Genomic DNA, 24246 nt, shown 5'->3' on the forward strand with positions numbered 1-24246 from the left:
AATATTTTTATCCTCACGACTTTCGTGTTCGTCCCGATGACGCAATGACGTAGACAACGAAAGGTGATAGGATCTTACATGAAACAAAATTACTGTTGACGCTGCAGAATGTAAATGGGTATAATCAAGACGTCAGAACACCCTGCCATCGACTTTTTCAGCAACATCCAAATGGATCCGAATGGAGCATACAGATAATTCCAAACAGAGTGGTGAAGCTAAGTTAATGAAGTTATCAACCTTGGATTTGTCAACTGTTGGAGTCGATTGGTTGTTACTAGCAAGTCGTTCCCCTCAATAGGGAAACAACTTGCTCAATAGAGGAACAACTTGAATAGGGCGTTTGATAGCGGTTATCTGGTTCGGTGTTGTATGAATGCGCGTTGTGTGTACTTTCAAAATCACAACTGTAAGTAAGAAACGAAAAAAAATCTTGCTCACTGGTAAAGAATTGAGTGGCTGTTTGTTTTTAAGCGCCTGCACAGCCATACGATTCATGCTGCAGAGAGAGAGAAAAGAAGAGTTCTGCCTTCGTCTCTCATCCCGAGCCACAGTAAATATTATCACGCCAGCGCGACAGTAGCGCTTTCCACGCCCATTACTTGCGGTGTTTTTATCAACAAACGCGAAATAGGCTCCTCTTATCCACTTCGACGCGAAACAAGCGCGCCATCATTCTCCGCATGAATACAACGCCGCGCGGAGGGATTTCCGGCTCTCTTATTTGCGAAAGCGAATCATAACACGGATGTGCCCGAACGCAGCCCGGCCGAATTTCAACAAACAAGGGGGCGGAGAAAAAAAAAATAATACCGGCATAGGGGAATGTTCGCTGTTGACACGCGCGTCTCTGCATCGCGTATACCGGGTTATCCACTTTGTGTTCGACGAAGCAAACAAACAAAAACAAGCAAAAGAGGAACTGCGAAGCGGAAGCGGACGAAAGGCGAATACGCGGCAGTGATACGACACGCATCCCTGAAAAGGTCGCCTACTCGAAGAAATCTTGACAACGACAACACAGCGAGACATCCGAAACTGCGTCCCATTTTCATTCCGCAACATCTGGTGTGCGCGTCTTCCGTGTGTTTGTGCGTACGTAAACATACACGTAGTTCGTATAGGTGCACTGCAGCGGCATCGGCTGGCGCTCACGTATATACAAAGGAGACCGGCTCTTTGAAAACACTCAGCCCAAAAGCAAAAGACCGGCGAATCCGCGGCCACGTCACCGCTTCAGCGAGGCTTCGTGCCGAGCGCGCGGACGGGGACCAGGAAAGCAAGCGACCACCGCAGCAGATCAGTCTAACGATATGTATAGAAAGGACGCCGCACCGGCGGCTGAGACAGTCGGAAAACAAGAAGAAGAAAAAGGAGCACGAGAGTACGAATATGAGCTCGAATATGACCACGACCCGACCAACCAATCATTCCCGGGCTCGCAAAAGATCGAGAGGTATACATACATTGGCGGGGCCCAGGAACGAAAAAATTCAGAAGCCCTGTCGGGAAAGTGGTGGGCAGGCGAAGCTTGGCGTGCGCGTGCCTGACGTACTTTTAGATGCGAAGTACCTTATGGCGGAGTTCAGTCCAGTGGTGGTGGTGGTGTGCGGCGTGACCACCCTTACTGCGCATGCGCATACCCTCTCCACACACCTCCTCTCCACCCCCTCACCATTCCTCCTGTCCTCTTCTCTTCTCCCATTTCCCCTCTCCCCCCTCACCCCCTCTCCCCTTTCCCATTCACCACTTTCCCTCTCCCCTCTCCTCTCCCATACCCCTCTCCCCTCTCCTCTCCCATACCCCTCTCCCCTCCCCCTTTCCACTCTTCCTCTGAAACGCGGGCTAGACATGACGAAATTCTCTCCTGCGCAACGCCGCGATGAGCACCAGCGCATGCGCGTCCCCTCCCCCTCTCTCTCCTCTCCTACGCTGCCCCCCTCTCGCACGCCTGTCGACCGCGTTCCCCGCTCGCCCTGTGAGAATTAACGGCCAGGCTAGAGGGAACACAAGACGCGCGTAGCGCTTCTCTTCGCGTTCCACGACGCGAGGTCGGTAGCATGCCCAACGAACTCCAACAGAACGCGATCGTGCAAGTGCTCATTGTCCCCTTTAGCGGGAAATGGTGTAATTTTTTCTTTCTTTCTTTCTTTCTTTCTTTCTTTTCATCGCACTGCGCAATGCTCCCTCCTAACTGTTTCCTTCCACTATGCCTGGAATCACACCTTCATCCATGTGCTTCGTAGAGCAACTTCATTCGCTACAGGCAACAACGACCGACACGAGTTCATATCCAGGAGATAATGAAATGTGGCAACGTGAATTGACAAGTCCCCCCCGATTAAAGATCAGATTTCCATGTACGAGATCACGATCGAGAGAACATCGATTATTGGAAAACGGCGCATACAAACGCGGATGTGAACGGCGCACCTTCTGGGGCCGCGTTTCTGTACGTAATAAAATAATTGTTGGGGTTTCACGTCCCAAAACCACGATATGATTATGAGGGACGCCGTAGTGGAGGGCTCCGGAAATTTCGACCACCTGGGATTCTTTAACGTGCACCTAAATCTAAGTACACGGGCCTCGAGCATTTTCGCCTCCATCGAAAATGCGGCAACCGCGGCCGGGATTCGATCCCGCGACCTTCGAGTCAGCAGTCGAGCACCGTAGCCACTAGACCACTGCGGAGGGTATTTCTGTACGTTCGGCGGAGCCGGGTTTCTCGCGTATGACGCTGACACCGAAATCTGCGAGTAATAACGAGCTTCGCTCGAGAAAAAACAAAAGAACAGAAAACAAAAACGCTTCTTAAGCAAACACGAGACAAGAGAAAACGATGCGAGAGACCACGGCGAAACTGTAGGCACCGCGAAAGTAGGTCCGCATACAGCAGCGTATCGAGAAAAACGCCCGCCGCAAGAAACTTTCAGTGCAGCCTAAAGCATAACGTAGATGCTTGGGCTTTGTTTGAAAACATGGACGCCAAAGAGTGTGTATTTTGCGCCTAAGTAGAACGTCCCTCGACTAGGAGTGCCGGTAAACACTAACTAGTATAGACTATATTTTCCGGCTGGTTTTAGGAGCCGCCATACTGGGCTGTAGCCTTGCCGCTATGTATGTTTAACAACTAAACGAACAGTGCTACGGTAGACGCACACGCGTGAAAGAAGGTTGGGTTGGTGCATTCAACGTTTCACGGCCTTCACGCCGCGATATACAAAAATAAGAAAACGATCCTTTAACAGCCCAGGGTAGCGGCATCCATATACCTCAAGTAAAATCGCCTATATGGAGAAATCAAGGAGGGAAAAAAAGCTTGCGACGTTAAGAAACGTTGACGAAGCTCACGAGAGAAACAACAAATACAAATGCGATACATTGCGATGGTTGCACAGGAGGTCCTTGCCCCAGAAATACGCGCTGTTTAAATGCCGGCTCGCTGCACTTCCAAGATTAGTCTCGGAACGAAGAGGTATGTGCCTTTGAAGATTTGCCGGGTCTTGGAGAATCCCAGTTGCAAACGAGCTCGCTAATCAGCCTTTCATTCCCCTTATTTGTGTCGCCGACCGGCAAGCCTCTTCGCTGTTCATTTTTAATTACGCGCTTCTCTCGCAACACTCGATACGCATACGGAAGCTCCGTTCTATAGCTTAGGCATACGTGACTATCGTGGAAGGATAATGAACCTCCAGTCTGCGTGATTACGAATGGACGACAGGTGCGTCGTAATCTGTAGGGCAGTGTGCGCCGACTGGGAAGCATTCTCACGCAGCCAGGGTATAGCCTTACTTTCTTGGAGTCTGTCTATGACATCCACATCTTGACGAGGCTGTTATCCAATCCGTGCGCGTCGCTGGTTAAGTAACTCGAAGCAAGCGGCCTAGCCTGCCTTCGAACTTGCGAGCTTCCTGTAATACAAGAAGCAGCACCAAAGGCTTAACGATCTGCACCAATTATTCCTCTCAGCTTCAAATCTAAGCGTCGGCGACGAATGTTTGATCGGCGACGAATGTTTGATTTATTTTCTTTTTATTTATATTTAAAGGCGGTAGGGGGAAAAGGAAGACTTGGCATTCCGATCGTTTTCCTTTAGTAGTGTGTGTGAGAGAGAGAAAGAAAGAGAGAGAGAGAATGTATGAGCGTGAGTGCGCGTGCGTGCCGTGGGTGTGTGTACAAAAAGACTCGCTCATATCAAGGTGTTGCGTATAGTGCACGTAAACACTTCTCGTCAGAACGCTTCAATCGTGTCGAACACACGCGACACGATCCAACACGAACGGAATTAAACACAAATACCTGCTTCATCATTCTTTTTTATTGGTGTGATCGGCGGCGACGTACATCGAGAGCATGTCGCCGAGCGTGCGGTTAAAGCGTTCGGTTAGGCCATTCGTCTGCGGGTGGTAAGCAGTAGTTTTGCGGTGAACAGCATGACACTCTTTGAGAATGGCTTCCACGACTTCCGACAAGAAGACACGGCCTCGATCGCTGAGAATCTCTTGGGGTGATCCGTGACGCAGTATGAATCGGTGTAGTAGGAAGGAGGCAACATCGCGCGCTGTAGCCGCTGGGAGGGCGGCGGTTTCGGCGTATCGCGTCAACAGAGACGATGGCCCAGCGGTTACCAGCCGAAGTCAGAGGAAGTGGCCCGTACAAATCGATGCCCACGCGCCCAAACAGACGGTTAGGGCAAGGTAATGGTTGTAGACCTGGTGGCGACACGTGCGTTGCAGGTTTTCGGCGTTGGCAATCGAGGCAGGAGCGAACGAACTTCTGCACGTAGCGGTACATCCCTCGCCAGAAGTATCGTTGTCGAATGCGGTGGTAAGTTTTGGATACCCCAGAGTGCGCGCATTGCGGGTCAGAGTGGAAGGCCTCGCATATTTCAGAACGCAGACTGCGGGGTATCACTAGTAGCCACTGGCGGCCGTCGGCATCGTAATTGCGTCGGTGCAGTAGGTCGTCGCGAACGGCGAAATGGTGGGCTTGACGACGCAACGCGCGAGTGGATGGTGTTGCGGACGGATCAGTGAGCAAGTCGATCAGCGAGGTGATCCATTTATCCTTGCGCTGTTCGGTAGCGATGGTGTGAACGTCGATTGAAGCAACAGCTATGTGAGATACTGAGCAAGGGGCATTGTCGTCAGGCAAGGGAGAGCGCGAGAGGGCGTCGGCGTCAGCATGCTGGCGTCCGTTGCGGTACAGCACTCGGATGTCGTAGTCTTGCAGGCGAAGTGCCCAGCGGGCGAGACGGCCTGAGGGATCCTTCAGTGACGACAGCCAGCATAGTGCATGATGGTCGGTGACGACATCAAATGGGTGGCCATACAAATAAGGTCGAAACTTTGTAAGGGCCCAGATGATCGCCAGGCACTCTTTTTCCGTGACCGTGTAATTGGTCTCGGCTCTGGTAAGCGTACGGCTTGCGTATGCCACGACATATTCGGGGAACCCTGGTTTGCGCTGCGCAAGGACAGCGCCGAGGCCTACACCGCTGGCATCCGTGTGTACCTCCGTTGGGGCCGTAGGATCGTAGTGGCGTAGTATGGGAGGAGACGTCAACAAACGACGGAGCTTTGCGAACGCGTCGTCACACTCGGACGACCACGACTTTAGGGGTCCGTTACCTCCAAGGAGCTTCGTCAGCGGTGATATGATGGTGGCAAAGTTTCGTAAGAAGCGTCGAAAGTACGAACACAGTCCTACGAAACTGCGCAGTTCTTTGACGGACGTAGGTTTGGGAAATTCGGCCACGGCCCGAAGCTTGGTCGGATCGGGAAGGATTCCGTCCTTGGACAGGACGTAGCCGAGGATTGTCAGCTGCCGTGCTGCAAATCGGCACTTCTTCAGATTCAGTTGGAGGCCGGCGTTGCGCAAACGCGTCAAAACATGCCGCAGACGTTGGAGATGCGTGGAGAAGCCCGGAGCGAAAACCACGACGTCGTCAAGGTAACACAAGCACGTGTGCCATTTCAAGTTGCGCAGAACGGTGTCCATCATGCGCTCGAAGGTCGCGGGCGCATTACACAGACCAAACGGCATGACGTTGAACTCGTACAAGCCGTCGGGCGTGACAAAGGCTGTCTTCGGTCGAGCGTCATCCGCCATGGGCACTTGCCAGTACCCCGAGCGCAGATCAAGAGATGAAAAGAATTCGGCTCCTTGCAGGCTGTCAATCGCGTCGTCGATTCGCGGCAGCGGATAAACATCCTTGCGAGTGATCTTGTTGAGCCGTCGGTAGTCCACACAGAAACGCACGGAACCGTCCTTCTTCGCAACGAGAACAACGGGAGACGCCCATGGGCTGTCCGAGGGCCGAATAACGTCGCGTCGAAGCATATCGTCGACTTGCTCATTAATGACTCGACGTTCTGCGGGAGACACGCGATATGGACGTTGCCGCAGTGGTGGTTGGGCGCCAGTGTCGATGCGATGCGTAACAACGGAAGTGCGGCCAAGAGAAGTTTGCCCGATATCGAAAGAAGAACGAAATTCTTCCAGCAGGCACAGAAGGTGGGAACGCTGGACCGATGTGAGGTTGTCAGCAATGGAGGACCTAAACACATCAGCAGGTGACGAATCGGACGTGGAAACAGCACTGAGCGTACGGGAACTGGGACAGTGCGTGTCGTCGGGTGCGTCCATAACTTGTGCGTCTTCGAGGGGTTCCACTCTGCCGAGACATTCCCCTCGCACCAATGTAACAATGAACGGGGATGGGTTGGTCACAAAAACATCCGTGTCGCCCTGGGTGATTTCCACGGTCGCAAATGGCACCAGCAAGCCTTTCCTAGTGAAAACGCGGTCACATGGAGAAAGGAGTGCAACGGCGTCGCAGAGACCGGTGCAATAGACTGACACAGCCGTTGACGAATTTGCAGGAACTGTGATGTCGTCTTTGACGATTACCTTGGTCGCAGCCGATGAACTGTCTGCCGGCGTCAAATCTGAGAATGGTGAGAGCTCTATTTCGGCTGGTGCGCAATGAATGACGGCGTCGTGGCGGGCGAGAAAATCCCATCCCAGGATGACGTCGTGAGAGCATGAAGAAATTATAATGAATTCGACGGCGTACAGAGCGTCCTGAATGATGACGCGGGCGGTGCATACCGCCGTCGGGTGAATACTTTGGGCGCTGGCTGTACGGAGGGAGAGCCCGGAAAGTGGCGTCGTCACTTTTCGTAGCAGGCGACTTAGTTTAGCGTCCATAACGGATACGGCGGCTCCAGTATCGATAAGGGCAGAGGCGCGAACACCGTCCACAAAAACGTCTATCACGTTCGATGGGCTTCGCTGAGGGCTTTCGCAGTTCGATAGCGTCGCAGCCCTTGCCTCGTGGACTGCGACGACTAGTTTTCCTGATCGCGTGGGACCGGACGTGGCCGCATCGGTGACAGCGAGCGGCGTCGTGGTGACTGTGAACGGCGGGTAGATGCAGCTGGGCGAGACGTCGGCGTCGGAGGCGTAGGTGGGTCGTAATATGGACGGTTCGACTGGCTGGTGACAGGCGACACGTCTCTAGGCGGCTGCACGCGATTGCAATAGCGCGCCACGTGGCCGGCGTAACCACATGCGAAGCATATAGGGCGATTGTCAGGTGTGCGCCATCGGTTCGCTGGGGCAGGGCCCGCCCATGGTGCAGGACGGGATTGACGGGGCGGCAACTGATAGGACTGCATGGTGGGCTGCAGTCGTGGCCTGTGCGTGACGTTGGCGTAGGTTACCGGTACATCCGCTTCGAAAGAGTGAGGTAGAGCGGAGGATTCGGCGTAAATGTGTGGGGCAGCCGTAGCGATTGGTGGGGGCGTTCTTGCGACAACTTGGGCGTAGCTCAAAGGTGCAGGAGCCGGATGGTGCTGGTGGTACTCGGGCATGACCTCCGCGATTTCCTGCTCGATTGCTCGACGGAGGGGAGGCAGAAGGGTGGGTGACGGCTGTTGAGCGTACCGAGGGCGAGCAAAGTCCAGCAGAGAGAACTGGCGCGCGATTTTCTCGCGCACGAATGTCTTCATCTCTGCGAGCAACGCGGAGTGGTCGGGTACGGTCGACAAGCCAGCGAGCTCGGCGTCGCGTGATGGAGAGCGACGGGTCATCGATCGCTGCCGGCGCAGCTCCTCATAGCTTTGGCAGAGCGTTATGACCTCTGCCACTGTGCTGGGGTTCTTGGCGAGCAGCGTGGTGAAGGCGTCGTCGTCGATGCCTTTCATGATGTGCCTGATCTTGTCACACTCGTCCCACTTATTGGGGACACTCACGCGCTCGTAAATCGCGAGCCAGTCCTCCACGTCGGTACCATCGGCGCCAGTGAAGACGGGAGGGTCGCGAATACGAGGGACACCAGGACATGAGGTCGGTGCGGGCGGGGGCGTTTGCTGGGAGGCGTCTTGAGGCATGGTAGGCGGCAGGGTACGGGATCGAAGAGTCAGGGGCATCGAATGAGAGCCGAGGTTGTTGTGAAGGCCCAGCACTCTCCACCAAATTATAAAGAGGTTTATTAGCGGCGACGATATTCGACGATACAGCGACAGTCAAGGCGGGGCCGACTCTCAGCGCGAGCTGCGTTCTCTTCGAGCCGAAGAGGGCGACCCACTAGAAGGCGTTCGAGAGGACGACCCATTATCAAGTTAGAACGCTTCGCTACAACTTCGACTTTTTTGGCGATGGCCATGCAGAAGCAGTCATTACGCCACAGCGTAAGCTTCGCCCCTTCCCTGTGGGTACTGTCACGACATGGTCGCCCCTGACAACGGAGCCTGCGTGCCCGAAATCGCGGCCACATTCGGCAAATGTGCTGCATGATGGCTTTAGTCACCCGTGGCAGCGCTCACAAAAAACAAGGTCTCGGAGAATCGCGATCGTAACCCTTGGAAGGTAAACGGGAAACCGTTGCTAAACAAAGTTATTCATCTTGGATGTGCATACAGTGCACTTCAACTGTTAAGAGAAACACAAAAGTGTGAAACACGCGCGATTTTGTTTCCCTTTGCGTCTTCCATCAAATGCGAAATCACCCGTTTTTTGGAGCCGGCCGCTATTGCTAGGCAGCGGGCGCTGTCACCTTCCTGCACACTACAGGCGCTGACCATAGCTCCCTCCGGCACTCGCAGCTCGAACCTCTGAAAAGCGCGATAGACGCAAGAATGTGTTCTTTATGACAGTGCACCGGAGTGCACGTTCGCTTCACTCCGAACCTCTGCATTTCGTCGATGGCCTTTCGAAGAGGCCGATCTTCTCCGCCCTGGTTCCGCACACGCACTGTTTTCCCGAAGGAGCCGGATGGAAAGGGAGAGGGAAAGAAAAGGGTAAGCGGTATCCACGATATGCCCAGGCAGGCCGTTCATCGCGTTTCCTTCTGGCTGACTGCGCTCCGGTAGATAACCGCATTAAAACGAGCGAGTCCGAGAAATGAGGCGGAAGCGAGGCACGGCCGCCATCCATCACGGCGCTGCGCCAGAACAACTCTTCTTCCACTACACCGTCCTGCGGGAGGCGAGCTCGCAAAGAGCTCGGGAAGGGCCGCCCTAAAGTCCGCGCCAGAGCCGCAGTTTCGTGGCTCCATCCACCGCCTCGCCTTTTTCGAGGGTGCGACGCTCTTCCACCTCCCGAGGGAGAGAACGGTTTTCACTTCGGGAATGCGGATGGAAGACGAGAGGATTCGGCGTTGAACCTCAGGAGTTTCATGTACTCCGTCTCGCTAAATCGGTGCAGTACTGCGAATGCCGACGGTCTGTCTTGCAGAAGGGTTAAGGTTTCGGCGTGTTCGTTGGTCATCGGTTAAGCAGGAACGAACACAGGACAAGAGTAGAGAGTTTTAGAATAGGATACTCAAAGTTTGCGCACGCTATATCCTTTGCGTTTGTCGCCACTGCGCATGCGTCGTAGGCTATCCTCTTGGGTACCCACGTTAAGTGACGAAAATAGCGTATTGTACCAAAGGAACGCTATCTTTGCGTACCCTATTCTAAAACTACCTAGTATGTGTGTGAGTATGCCATCAGTAGCATTATCAAAGCAGGAACTTGCATTTTTGGCGTAATTCGCACGCGGCACTTCTATTTCTCTTGTTTTCTACAGCCTGTACTTTTCCTTCTTTTTTTGCAGTTTCAGATAATGTGCTTATATAAGGTGCTCGTCCCGTCGTCCACTTGTCCTGTGTTCGTTTCTGCGCTACGCATATTCTGCTTAAGGTCTGTCTTGTACCGCTACACTGCCTGTAGTCATCAGCGCCAAGCACGCGTAGGAGTTTCGCGAGTCACGGTTGTCCCTTCGTTGCGGAATCTCCATACTCGACCATGCCTTTACTCACGAACTTTATCAACTTGGCCACTCATCAGTTCACGCCAGCTTCCACAACGTTGCACGATTTTTGGTGAGATCAGGATATATAGAGCCCATGGGTTTCCGGAGCGAAGGCATAGTTGTATGATGCACGAGGAGACGAGGTTTTTTTTCTGTTTCTTTGTTTGTTTATTTCTTTCTTTCTTTTTTTGGAGGAGGGGGGGGTATTGTTTAGCAGTCAAAACTTTTCGAGGTTGGGTTTTAAACTGCAGACAGTGGTTTGTTAGACCTTTTCGTTAGGCTCAGACGTGCGATGTTTCATCCATCCATCATCCAAAAAAGCAGGAAACTAGATATTAATTTGTAAAATGCAATTTACTACACCAATGTGCTTAAGTCAGAGGATGAGACATCATCTCTTTCGTAGTCACACTGAAGATTTCTTTCACGTTTAGATATTGTGCGATAACTAAAGAATTCAACCTGCCATAACGGTTGATTGCTATCAATTCGCGAAAAATATAGAACGTTCACAGTATATATTTGACGTATTATGTTATTAAACGTACAGAAAACAAAACTGAAACGTGCGTGCGCTGAAGGCTCTCCCTGGACACAACGAAACAAAAGGCTGACAAAAAATGAATGCAGTTTGCCGAAGAATGGAGCCTGAAAAGCCAGAACAAAAGAACCTGCGTTTCGTCAGCCGTAAATATTCACAGCAGAGCAGACAGACTGGAAGCGAAGCAGAGCTAGCTATCCTATCGTAAAATCTGTTGACTGCAACAGAAACACAAGGGCCCGTAATCATGGAAGTTCTAGCCATACACAAACGACAAACCAGGAGGCTGCGCAGGAACGAACGCGCTTCAAGAATCGAAGCGGAACGAAAAGAACGAAAGGCTACAGCGCTCTAAGGATGGAAGAAACGTAGTGACGCGAAAACACGAAAATGTTTCATACACGGCTCTTCTCATAGCTCCCTCCCGCGCTCTCTTTTTACAACCTCCTGTTGTCTAACGCTGTTGCACTTCGATAAATCCATTCGCCCCGGAGTCAGCGTTTCCATAGAGCACTCTCGATGTACTCTGCTGTTTTACGTCCAAACTCTCGCGTTGGTCAAGATATAAACCAGTGCACACCGCGCGCGCCTTCTGCTACGTCAAAAGACAAGAAGCAGGAGCGGGCGCAACTCTTACACAAAACAACGCTCTCGATCTCAAAAGTAAAGCGCTTTCGTACAGCAGATATGGGCCGTAAAGGCCGCTGCAGACCCTACGTACTATGGGCACGCACACATCGACCGGGGTTCGTCTTCCTAAAATGCGTTTCTTTACGTTCGACTATAACAACACATATCGAGAGAGCGTGTCTAAGACAGCACGTAAAAGGAAGAAACGCATATATTTGAGTAGCGCGCGTAGAACGTAACAAAACAAAGAAGGCAAAGGGGGGTCTTCCCCTGGGTATAGTCTCGAAACGAATAATGTGCGCCGCCTCGCCATTTCCATTATCCGGCGCTATCTTCGAGAGCACTTTTCTCACCGGTCCCAAGGCGGCGCCAGCGGAGGCTCGTTTTTCTCGGAGGTTCGCTGCCGGCCGCGCGTGAAGAACGGCAGAGCCGCTGCCGGGTCCTTTATCAATTTCCAGACGCGCGCTGGGGTGCGCTGGCGTGCGCGCGGCTGCCGGTGTACTCCCGTAATTACAATCCCGGCAGCGCTTGTAAGTTTACTTACGCAATTGCAGGTACCGCGCCACGTCCCTCTCGCGCGAGGCAGCGTGTTTGCCTACGCGAGTCAAACGACGCTAAAGGAAGCACCCATGCGGAGGGCGCTGCCGTGTGGGCGGAACCATCCTTCGCGGTGAGCCGAAGCTGCACGCGAACTGGTGTGTTTTATAGGAGCCCTCCAGTGGGGAGCTGTGTTTTAGGAGGCTTGTCGCTTTGTTTCTTGTGTGTTTCTATAACGCTGAACGATCCGCCTAGTTGTGAAGAACAGGTGCGGTTCCGCAACGCGGAACATACCGCATTGCTTCTCCATTTGGGGGGGGGGGGGGGGGGCTTATAATACTGCGAGGGGGTCAGTTTACCCAAGGGACGCTTGATGTTGCTACAAAAATCTACACTGAGTCGTACGGAGCGAAAAGCTTTGAGAAAAGTACCGCGAGATATTGTATTTTCATTGTATTTATGTATTGCATTATCATTTACGCTTTACATAGACATGCTGAGTGTTGTGCAATATCGTGGTCTGGGCGGGGATTGGTGCGTTGTCAGGCATTCAGTTGCCTTTTCGCCACCCCTTCCCGTTGAGCCACTGAATAAGAAATGTTTACTTCAAATGATGATAAAAATAAAGTTGTTCCATGAAAAAAAAAAGGCTGTTGGTTTTGTAAGCTTCCCTCACGATACAGGTATAACCTGCTGTATCGTGAGGGAAGATTTAAGCGTTATTTCACCACTTCAATCAGAAAGAGTAACGACGAGGTGCCGTCTGGGTGAAGTGCTTAATGTCTTGCCACATGTCAACAACCGTTGATTTTAAACTGCGTCTTAAAGCACTGAATGAAGATTGCAGTCCAAGATATGATAAAAATCAATAGTCCACGATGGAGACATCCTATACGTGATGAACGATGGCAACGAAAATTCCATACCTGACGACAGCCTAGAATGTAGAGAATCGCAAAACAAACGCAGACGGTATAACGGCGAATTGCAAATAAAGACGATAAAATTCGTGTAATAATCAAAATTTACTGCGGCTTGCATGCAATGCTCATAAAAAGGGGCAACCAGTGACAAAATGAAGGATTTCGATGGAATAAAGGGATCATGATGTAGCGCAGCGCGAATGACAAGAGACGGTTGTAAAGAAAACCGGACAACAGTCTCTTGTCATTTGCGCTGTTCGGCATCATTAACCATGACGAACTTGCCCAACTTTCAACTTTAACGGAATAAAGAGAGCCTGCCGGCGGCAGAGAGATGCGGCATGCTCACTCGAATACGTGTAAAAAAACCTTTACAAATTTGTTTATTCGATACAGAATTGGCCAAATAAACACTGAACAGAAGAAGTAGGATCTGAACGTTAAACCTAAACTGTACAGTTTATCAGATGCTTCCTCTGAAACCAGTTCATTCTTAATGCACTACAATGTGCAACGTTCTCCCCTTGTCATATACAACATCCTTGCGACTACGATGATTGTGTTCCCGAGCTATATTAAACTCGCAAACCCGGTACGGGTGTTGCTTCCCTGACTAAACTTCTACCTGACGAAACTACAAAACAGCGACGGAATTGTCGAACGCACTCTGAACAAGTGTTCAAAAATCCTCCTGAGGAAAACGGTGTTATCAGCGGTGCACTAATGCGTTTTAAGTTCACGCCTGCCGAATTCTATCTATACTAGAAAGAAGAGAACACGAAAGGAAAACACACCGAAACGAACCATGCGCTCGCTTCTTCGGCACAGGTATAGAGCATACACTTACTCGTTGAAAGGTGCCAAAAAAAAAAAAATCGCGTCAGAGGCTGCGTGGGAAGTTCTCCAGTCTATAGCGCCGTGTCGTACAGATTGTCACGCCATGAATGTTTAAATTCGTCCGAGAGCCGTTGCGAGTAGCGCGCGCGCGCGCTTCGCCATCGCCTCGCAAAACTCAATTGGCGACAGGCTTTGGAGATGTGCTGCAGACTGCGCGGCGACGGGCACAAACACACGGACACACACTCGCAGCCTTTCGCACGGCTCTGTGCCAGCCATTATATATGCACGCGCAAAGCCGTACTGCGGCAGTCTCCATTAGCGCGGAAACTCAATTTAACTGGGAGATCCGGGACGAAAGAAAACGAAGAGAAAAAAAGAAAATTGAATCCCAACAAGCTTACCGGACACGCGCGTGGAATAAAGGTCTGGCTGCACGGTGAACGAGAACGAAGTAAAAAAAAAGTTACGTACACGTGAAATTCTATGCCACATTGGCTAACGCGAAGCTCGCGGGCTTCGAAAAAAAAGAAAAAGCGTGCGTGACTTGATGAACAGCTCGATGTGTCTTGGGTGTAAGTGGATGGACGAATGGCGGGAGAAATTGCTTGGGCCCGCTTCGAGAGTGCTTCGACGCTTGGTAATAGCAGAAATGCGGGGGAAAACAAAAGGTAGACTCGAGTTTCCTGAGACGAGGGATACAAGAGGAGAAGAAGAAGACACGAGGACACTCTTCCTACACGTATGCATCACTTCCATAGGGCGTTTTAGGAGGTAACAATGTTAAGAGGAAACGGGAGCAAGGCAAATTTCTTTCTTGGACGGAAGAAGTTGCTTTGCATAAAGGAAAGTATTCATGGGCTACTATCTTAAGAGCCTGTAGGACGTGGAAAAGAGGGGAAGGAGAAAGGCTGTTTCTGTACGCAGAAAATGCATGGCTCCGACCAAAAATAAAAGCGTTATTAAGGGGACGCCCTGGTGCAGCCATGGCACGGCTAAATCGGCTAGTACTGAAAGTAAGTGGGGCTGAACGATATAGACGGCTGGACGACGAAACGTAAGCACCGTGTCAAGCGCCGAGAAAACTTGTTTCGGTAGCGTCGTGGTGCTTCGCACGAAGGAAACGTGTCGTTGCGGGCGTGAAAATCAACGTGACCAAAAGGTAGTGCTCATTAGCTGCATGCAGACTACTCGTTCTGTTCCCGGTGAGGTCCAGTCAGTTATATTGTACTTGCGACTCTTCCGCACTTTTTCGCAGTCATGACAGTCTTGTCATTGGGCAGGTAACGTGCGATACTGTTGTTCTCGACACTATTCGTGCGATAGTGCTGTTCTTGAAGAACGCCGGACTCAGTGGCTATTCCTGGTCCTCGTGAGCATCCGCCCGTGTGCCTGCAGTGTTCACTCTTATTCTATTTCCTTTTTTTTCTTGTTAAGCAAAGCGGATATTCGTCTCGTTGTCCCGCTGCCTTCTTTTAACTCCTTCTACTGCACGAGAGGTCTCACCTGGGGTCCGCGGGGTCGCAGTCCTGGACGGCGACCGAACCCGGCTGCTGCTGCGCGACGTGCTCAAGGTCGTCCGGCGGCGGCGGCAGGGGCTCGTCGTCGTCCTCCGCGGGCGGCGAGCACAGGTCTCGCACCGCCGGAGGCAGCGGGGGAGGAGAAGGCAAGGGTAGCTCGGGGCTCGAGCACAGGCTCGTCCACGACACCGGCCGTCCAGCTGCCGCCGTCGACGAGCTCGCACCCGCGCCGCCATCGGTGGAGCCCGCTCCGACCCTCCCGAGGACGGGCTCGGGGGGCTGCAGGGACTCCGGACACGGTGCGTCCTGCGAGGATTAAGATCTAGTTAAGAACAAGCTGCGGTAACCGAACTATAATGCCCGCGACAAGATGACGAGTTATTGTACATTAAAAAGGACTGACCGCCCGGCGAATTAGTACTCCATTACTACGAAAAACTGCGCGAAATAAACAGGGACAGGGGAAGTGCCAAAGGGACAGGGGAAGTGCCAAGGCAGGGACAGCGGGAAGTGCCAATACCTTGTAGTGGAACTTGAAGGAAGATTCAGAGGCGAAGAAGAAAAACCAGAAAACTACGAGAGTTAATTGTTCCCTTTTAGAGTAAGAAACATTTCACTATTGCTATCCACTATATCTAACCCGAGATGGTATCTTTGCAATACAAAAGTAAAAAAAAAATGATTTTATACGAGTTCGCAACATGAAAACAGATTGGGCGGATATCTCATGACGCATGAGGCTATGATGTGCAACAAGTCTTTACAGGTCACAAAACATGCGCGAAAACACCCTTTGCTGCGAAACAACACGCATGTGTCCGGAGGTGCATGCCACATGAATGAAGAAATGACTGTTCGCACCTTTACAACAATCTCGTAGTGATTGAATTTGTTATTATAGTAAACTGCACAGCAGTCCAAAGTATTATGCAGTAATTTGTGAGAAAGGGGGACTGCGACTGCTAGATGGAACACAGAAAGCGACGCCACTATCAACAGTGCCTTTTCGGCGGCACGACGTCCCGAACCGGAAGTCGATGCAGACGGGCGCCGTAGCCCACAATCCTTTGCGGGAGCCACGATATTGCTATCCACATATTAAAACACAGCCAATACCGCCCGAGCGTCGACCCCTGGATACGGTAGTTTCTAATATCTGCAAGAAGTAACGAGATCAGCGATATTACGATCACCGTCACACCGGCTTTCTGGACGCGTGATCGCAAAGATAAAGCTGATAGTGCGTATGCATATCTAAGCAAACAGCGCAGCAGACGGTGCTCGCGCACGAGTGTGCTCTCTGCGCTTGCGCATCATGTCGTAAATCTCGTTGTTTCTCACCCACATTAAGTGCTACCATGTCCAGAGGTCAACGATCGCACGATATTACGCAAGGCTGCACACTTCTGACAAGTGGGAGACCGCGGTTGTAGATGTAGTTTCAACAAACTGATGTGTATGTTGCTGGTAGCAATCACAGCAATCATTGAAGCAGCTCGGGAGGCAATAAAGAATGAAAACGTTGTCATTTACGCCATATATCGCGCTTTTCGACAAAGAAATTGTCTATTTGGAAAACGCCTGCACAACGTGTGACAGCAAAGTTTGAATGCGAAGCATTTTTTATTTCATTCCGGACACTTGAGAGCGTAAGCCTCGTCGCTCCTTCGGGCATCTTCCATAAAGTAAAATGCAGAACCAACGGTACGTTCAAACCATTGGCTTCAGGCACAGAACACGTTGCTTTAGCATTAGGCTACGCTCTCACGCTATGTTGTGTAGTGCGAAAGCTGAATAGCTATTTGAAATGCATGACGTGTGCGTCACGTGCGATTTGTTCTCGTTATTTCTTCGTGGCAGCTATTACTGGTGATGTATTAAATACGCCAGCAATTAGTTGCTCTAAACGGGGTGTGCTATAAAAGGCAAGAGGGTATCAACTGTTAGCACGACAGGTGCACCATTGAAACCTTTCTTTCATTCTCGCTCTCTCTATTCGTGCGTTGGGCTCGTGTAGCGGTGCTAGATAGGAAAAATAAACACTTATTAACGTTCTTTCGCATACTACTCAAAGTGTGGCTGCTCAGATTTTCCGTAACTGCGTGACATTTCAACATGCGCACTCCACTGGTCTAATCCCAACTCGAAAGACGTCGCGCGAACTCTTTTGCCTAGCAAGCTGGCTTCTTTGCATAAAGACCTACGCTGAGGAGAAGCAACATTTACAGGCAAAATCACTCGCTAATATTCCATGTTGCATTAAATGTTAGTAACCTACCTTGGTTCTCCAAAAGCGCAGCGCAAATAAAACAGGACAATAAGAAGAAACACACAATGACATCACAAGCGCCGTGTGTTGTGCGTTTTTTCTCATTGCCCTCTATTATTCGCGATGCGCTTTTGAAGAACTATGAACCAACTCGCCCGAATGATTCTTACTGCTACATACTTCTACATTGGGCCCTTTTCTATCTGAAGCGGTTCGCCTTGTAACTGAATAGCGCGTGAATGCAAGCCAGTTGATACTTATCCATAATTAAAAACAGCGCGAAATATACACGGACAACGCTAGTCCTCTGTGCATCTTGTCCGTGTTTATTTTGCACTGTTTTTAATAATGGTTCTCCTTGGTTTGTGCAAAAAGAAAAAGAAAGAAACAGCACTTGTGATATCCCTGTGTGTTTCTTCTTATTTTCTTTTTCATTCGCGCTGCGGTTCTGAACTATGAACCAACTCGCGCAGATCAAAGTCTTACGACCTACTTTGGCTCATGTTCCAAGATATCCGCGAATGCGGACGGTAAGCTACTTTGCTGACACTTCACTTCTTTCTCGCAAATAAATGTAAAGCGAATATCAGCATTCATTGATGAAAGAAGAAAAAAAATGTGGAAAATTAAGTTAGCGGTCCGTTCAGCTGCTCTCACCGCTATCGCCAGATTGACGTGACCAGCAATGCGCTCCGTGATCCTCTGTAGCTCGGCTTCGTCGTCGACGCCGTTCTCGTCCGAAGCTGCCGGCGCGGCCACGCCAGCGCTTCTCTTGGGCGGCGGTCGTGGCGGTGGCTTCGGATCGGACGAAGGACTCCTTCGCGGCGGCACGGCCGGAGGTGGTGCCGCGAACGGAGAGCCGCTCGCGGTCGTCCCTTCCGACGAATCACCGCCTCGAAGGGGTCCCTGGATCCGAACGTCGAGACACTTCTCGTGCACTCTGTCGAAGAGCTTGTCCTGGTTTCTCCTGTTAGGCTGCGACGACCTGATACCCTCCTCTAAGCTCGCGAACCTCTCGTCCGGGATGATCATCTTCTCGCGAGACCTGGGGCTGTCGCTGGAACGCGTCGCGTGAATCTTGTCTAGCGGGCTGTTGCCTCTGTCTTGACTCCTTTCGTGGTGTCCGCTCCTGGCCTGCAGCGCCAGATGCACTGGAGTGATTCTTTGTGGCCCGAAAGCGCCGTGATGACTTCGGATCTCCGGCCGTGCTGCGTCACGGCAGCGGTGACGGGACTGCCGCCCGCATTGTTATTGTTGTTGCTGTTATTGTTAATGGTGTTGTTATTGTTGTTAGCCACTCTCGATTCGAGTAGCTTCTCGGGAGCTCTGTCGAGAAGCTTGTCCTGCTGCGCCCTCCGGTCGACGGGCTTGCTCAGCTGAGGCACCATGTCGACCACGCTGTCCGACCCAGTCGCGCCTCCTCCCCTGGTGTCCGTGGGAGAAGTGTTGCGGCTGGCAGCAGGAGCAACGGCGAGCGTTACACCTTCGGAGGTGAGTAGCTGCAGGGCGGGTGTGCCCCGGTCCGGTAGCCGCACTTCGCGAAGCTGAGCTTTGCGTCCTCCGCTCACAGATGGCCTCCTGAGACAGAGACAGAAATACGGGCAATGAGGCGTTAGGTACAACGGCAATTTTACATCTATTCGGCATAAGATAGCACATGGAAGAGAATTGGAGATGTATGCGGAAAGGCAGATAGCTTAACTTAACTAGACTTTATCCGGCTGCACGCGTAGCAAGGAGGACTCACGAAAGGAGAGAGAAGCTGACAGTTGAAATCACGTATCAGCACTAGACCGTGCCCGAGGCTTCTATAGCGGAACGCAGAAGTGCGAGAAGAAGTACGCAGAAGTATCGCCTTCAAGTATTTTAGATGAGCAGGTATTGTAGACAAGCTGTGAAGCCATGTGCGAAAAGTACAGCGCCCGCTAACGCATTATTTAACTCTACAAGCATTTAAATTCCTAAGTGCTGCCAAGAAGCGCGCATCTTTCCTCAGAATGTTTCGGTAAGAGATACGAAAAAAACAAACAAACAAAAAAAAAACATCCGCCAGCTTAGTGCAGGAAGTGCAAATGAAGGAACTGCGTAGTCTTCACAAAGACCTTTGTGATTCGTGCGTGTATTTTTAATGAGTCAGAATAGGTCGACGTAGATCGAGTTTCTTGTGGTGAGTGCAATTTCCACCGGGAATAGGCACGCAGCTAAGTATAAGTCGACGAAGATGGTGGTTGCCCAACCTAAATGGTAAACGCTGCCGATAATCGAAGAGACAGTTGCTCTCTAAACTGTAAAACTGTAATTACGCAACATTTAAACAAACGAAATATCTGGCTTAGAATCTCGTTAGAGGGAAAAAAATTCAAACAAATTTCACGAAAGCCCTCCTTAAAGTCCGCACGAATAGCCGATGAAAAAGCCATAAGGAGTGTTCCCTTCCGCGAGCTTACTAATTGCGCAGCTACGTTAATGGATCGCTTCGTAATTAACTGAGCTCCTGATGGTCTTTGTGTTAATTTATGTTATATACGCGTAATTACCTCACACACTTCGTGCTAAAGAATGTTAAAAGCAGCGCGGGAGGATGCAGTTTTATTTGTTGATAGGCTGACTTGATCAACCTTTACAGAAGGCGTGAGAGTCCAAAATCTTCTGCACACACTGCAGAGTTAATGCAGAGCAATAATTTACGAATTTATTTACTCCCCCTAATTTCCACGCCCTCCAGATAAATTGTAATCCCCGATCAAACAAATAAAAAGAAAAAAAAAGCGAGGAAGACTCCATTTGGTGGGCGTGAATAATATTTATATCTCGAATTACGTGCGTTTTTTCTTTATTTCTATAAAAATGCTTAGGTTTTAGACTGTGACGCCACACAAGATTCCCACATAAACAACTGCCCTCAAATTGGTGATAATAGAACTTAATAAGTTTTTATTAATTAGTCGCTCAAACGAACTTGAGCTGCTCCGTGGTATTTACGCCTCGACGTAAAGTTCTTGTGCGAAGACGACAGGTTCGCATTATTTTTATACAAGATCAGTATTGCCTAAAAAAAAAAGAAGAAAAAAGAACTACATATCGGAAGCATACTACGTAAGAAGAGTATTTCGTTTTTTTTTTTTCTCCATAACACAGCACTAAATCATTCAAAAATTCTTCAGCGCGGCTTCCATTCTGAGAGAATCCGCTTGGGTGTCCTTGTAGCTCTGGGCTACAAAACAGTTAAATGTAAATTTTGCCCCTACGTGAATTATTTTTACCCCGTGTAGTGTTCCGTAGAACCGATTCAGCATTATCTGAAACGATTTTTATTTTCGCGTATCATGCACCTCGGACGAAAATTCAAGACTCCAAGACCATAATCGCTCAAACTTTCAGAGAAGACAGTTTTTGATTAACAATCCTCACTTCTTCTAGTCTCATCTTGTCTTCCCAATTTGACCACTCGCGTCCGATCCACTGACGTCGCGTTAACTTGGGCTGCGCCACGTTTCGCCTTGTTACGATCAAGAATGTACGGCTACTACTAACTAGAAAACGAAGGAAGTCTGAACAAGTTCGTCATTTAGTGTCGAAATTCCCGCATCGGTGGAGACTTTATACGAGTCTATACAAGTTCACGTCTCTGCCGGGAAACTCCCGCTGACCTGAACGATTGGGTTTCTTTTTTCTCCACTCTCTTTCTCAAAGAAAGTAAACAAACCAAGGAACACGGAAAAGGAATGCCGACCGTCTATATTTCACCGCCGGAACATTCTACTGCATGTCAACGCTGATACCTTAAAGTAAAGAAAGAAAGAAAAAGAAGGAACAAATAAGATGGGGCGATACCGCGCTCGACAAAACACGTGCCCACCGACACACGCACAAGTTCAGACAAACCACCCTCGCCAGCACGGTTGACGCAAGCAGACAAACCCGTGCAGCCCGCGCATACAAACACAGACCCGAATGCTCGTCGGAGCGCAATCGAAGCGGCCCAGCTATAGGCACGGGGTGAGATAGATGGTGTCATGCGAGACACGACCACGCACGCGATCATCAGCCGGCGGCGGCGGCGGCACAGCGGAGGGTCCCATTGAGAGACGACATCGTGAAGAATGCGATTCCGACCCGAACGTCGGGACGGTTGGGAGGGAGGCGGAGGCGTACAGACCGCGCCACGGAGAGGAACGTTTCCAGACTCACTCCCGCGTCTCTCCATCCCGAAGCTCGCGTTCTCACATCCTTTTGGAAGAAGCCCGCTTATAGGTTTTTCCGTTGTCTGTATTAAGAACAACCTGCGCCAACGGCACGGGGAGCAAGGGAAAGGAATGAGGAGGAAGCCGAGAGGCAGAGAGTAAGAAGGAGACGCATTCGAAGCGCAGTAGCGTCGACGCTTTGCCGACCCACGAAGGGCGACGATAGAAGACGACGATGCTCATTGTTCCGTCGGCGAAGCACCATCAGTCTCCGCGCTCGCCGACCTGTTTTGACGCAAACGCGAGCGAGTGCGCGCGGCTCGGATTCGGGCCGCCCGTCCACCGTAACGCCCTGATAGGGGACGCAATTATGAGAAGCGCCGAGGAAAGGAATATTGGTTTCGTAATGGAAGCCCACGCGCTGCCACGGTATGAGATGGAAGAGTGCGAGAAACCGTATTTCTCGACTCGCCATCCGACTTTCCTGTTCTTTTTCTTTCTTTGGTGGTAGTGTTTTTGTAGAAACGATGAAGACCGGTCCATACAGATGAAAGCGTTCATGTGGGCGTACGAGTTGCCCAACGATACCTGGTTCGCCTACGATCCTGTACGGTAGCGAAGTAGTTTATTGCCTCGCTGATGACACTTATTTTCTTGTAATCTGGATGGCACTATATCTATATCAGAACATTTCACATAGACCCCTATCTGAGATAAATCGACACCAACAATAAATACAGTAGGCTATCACCGCAAGGGCGAAGCAATGAATGCGATACCAACAAATTGGAATGCTATAGACTCTTTTACGGATGGGTTTTGATGCCGCCACATTGGGCTGTTAACTTTGCCGTTTTGTATCATTAACACCTAAACGAACAGTGCTACGGTAGACGCATGCACATGGAAACGATTGGGTTGGGTCATTCGACGTTTCTTGACATTATTAATTCACGTCGCGATATACAAATATAAACGGGAAGTTTGCACTAAGTCGCGCAAAGCTGTACTCTCCGTCGACCGACACGTCTAGCTTCGAGATGCGCGGCTTCCTACTCGGGAGTACGCACTTTCTTAGGACACCCCATGACTGTCTAGGCACGATCGGGCGCAGCCAGGATATGCACTGTAGAACGGAGGTTGCGCGCGATGTCTCCATCGGTGGGCGTGGTTTAGCTGCTGCGCATGTGCGACTTGGCCAGGTGGCACGGTATCCGGTCACTAGACGACGCGATGCTTGCTTCCTGATTATTTCTATCTTATTTTCTCTTTATTTATTTCTCTCTTTCATAGATCTTCTCTCTCTCTGCATTTCTTTCTCTCTATGTCTAGTTTTCTCATTCTTTCTGTGCTACGCTTTACTCTCTCCCCTCTCTCTCTACCATCACATCTCTCCTCCGCACGCTCACTTCCCTTTCCAACACCCTTGCTACACTATACTATAAAAGGCAATGCTATTTTCTGCTAGCCTGCCTGGATAGCCGAGTGGTTAGGACGCTCGCCTTCGGATCGAGGGTACGCGGGTTCGAATCCCTCGTCGTGAAGAATTTCTTTTCGACAGAAATTTCTCTCTTTCTTTCTCTTTATCTCTCTGTACTCGTTCTCTCAGCCATCAGGTTTATTACAGGCCACGCCGGAGCGGTGAGTAGCGGGATTTGCCCAAATTCTGTGGCACATACCCGTTCATGACGATGATAGCTTTTGCGGAGCAGGGACGTTTTTCTGCGAGCTTTAACAACTTCGCTGTTAAAACATTCGTTTAACAGCCCAAGGTGGCGGGCCCATGTGTCTTGCGCAAAATCGTCTATACGAAGTAAGGCGAGCCGCTAACTTCTTTAGCATCCGACCTGGAATAAGTGAACAAAACGCTAGCGTAAGGAAACGCGGCCACTGCAACGAGCGAAGCGACCTTCGTGCTGTCTATCGCTTCAACACAAGTTGAGTGCTGACAACACATCGTGTACAAAGGTATGATCTCTGTTATGATAGGGCACGCGCGTCCGCGACCGGGCGCTCGAAGTACGCAGTTGCTGCCGGAGCCACACATTTCCTCTTCCGAACACCCCATAGATAGAGCTTTCGCACGACGGAAGAGGGCCGGCGCATTCACTCGCTTTCACTCGCACCAAGAACATAAGACGCGGAGGACGATGTCACCGCCCTTGGACTTTATACAGAACCTCACGGCGACGTTGACGCCGACGGCGAAAGTACACCTCAGGTGTTTACGTAATTGCTATCGAAATAAAAACACAAAAAGAGAGTTACGAGAAAAAAAGAAGGGTATTCGCGAAGGTAGTGTTGCTAGAATCGTTTTTAACCATCAGCAATGGTCTTCAACCTCAACGCCCCTGCATCATACGGCGTTGCTTTAGATTAACACGAACAAACTGACTAATATGAAAAAAAACACAGAGAAAATTTTGTACCTTAGTCAGTATAACCTGTTATAAAATATATGCGCTACTAGTACACCACTTCCGCCAATCCAATAAAAATA

The 24246-nt window shown here is 50.5% G+C and overlaps 2 protein-coding genes across 4 annotated transcripts in view; both read right to left on the reverse strand.

The window, feature by feature from the left end:
- LOC119382629 (protein Shroom3) overlaps window positions 1–18594 on the reverse strand; it is a 74612-nt gene extending 56018 nt beyond the window's left edge. The window contains exons 1-2 of the mRNA XM_037650415.2: window positions 18220–18594; window positions 15280–15599 (exon numbers count right to left, since the gene is read on the reverse strand). Coding sequence (XP_037506343.1) covers window positions 15280–15599; window positions 18220–18594 — 695 coding nt within the window. The remainder of the gene's footprint in view (window positions 1–15279; window positions 15600–18219) is intronic.
- A 50-nt stretch (window positions 18595–18644) lies between these two features.
- LOC125756198 (uncharacterized) overlaps window positions 18645–24246 on the reverse strand; it is a 478353-nt gene continuing 472751 nt past the window's right edge. For all 3 annotated transcript variants that reach the window (XM_049412274.1, XM_049412273.1, XM_049412275.1), the window contains one exon: window positions 18645–19140. In XM_049412274.1, coding sequence (XP_049268231.1) covers window positions 18645–19140 — 496 coding nt within the window. The remainder of the gene's footprint in view (window positions 19141–24246) is intronic.

Source organism: Rhipicephalus sanguineus, chromosome 2, assembly GCF_013339695.2.
Source record: "Rhipicephalus sanguineus isolate Rsan-2018 chromosome 2, BIME_Rsan_1.4, whole genome shotgun sequence".
Classification (NCBI taxonomy): domain Eukaryota; kingdom Metazoa; phylum Arthropoda; class Arachnida; order Ixodida; family Ixodidae; genus Rhipicephalus; species Rhipicephalus sanguineus.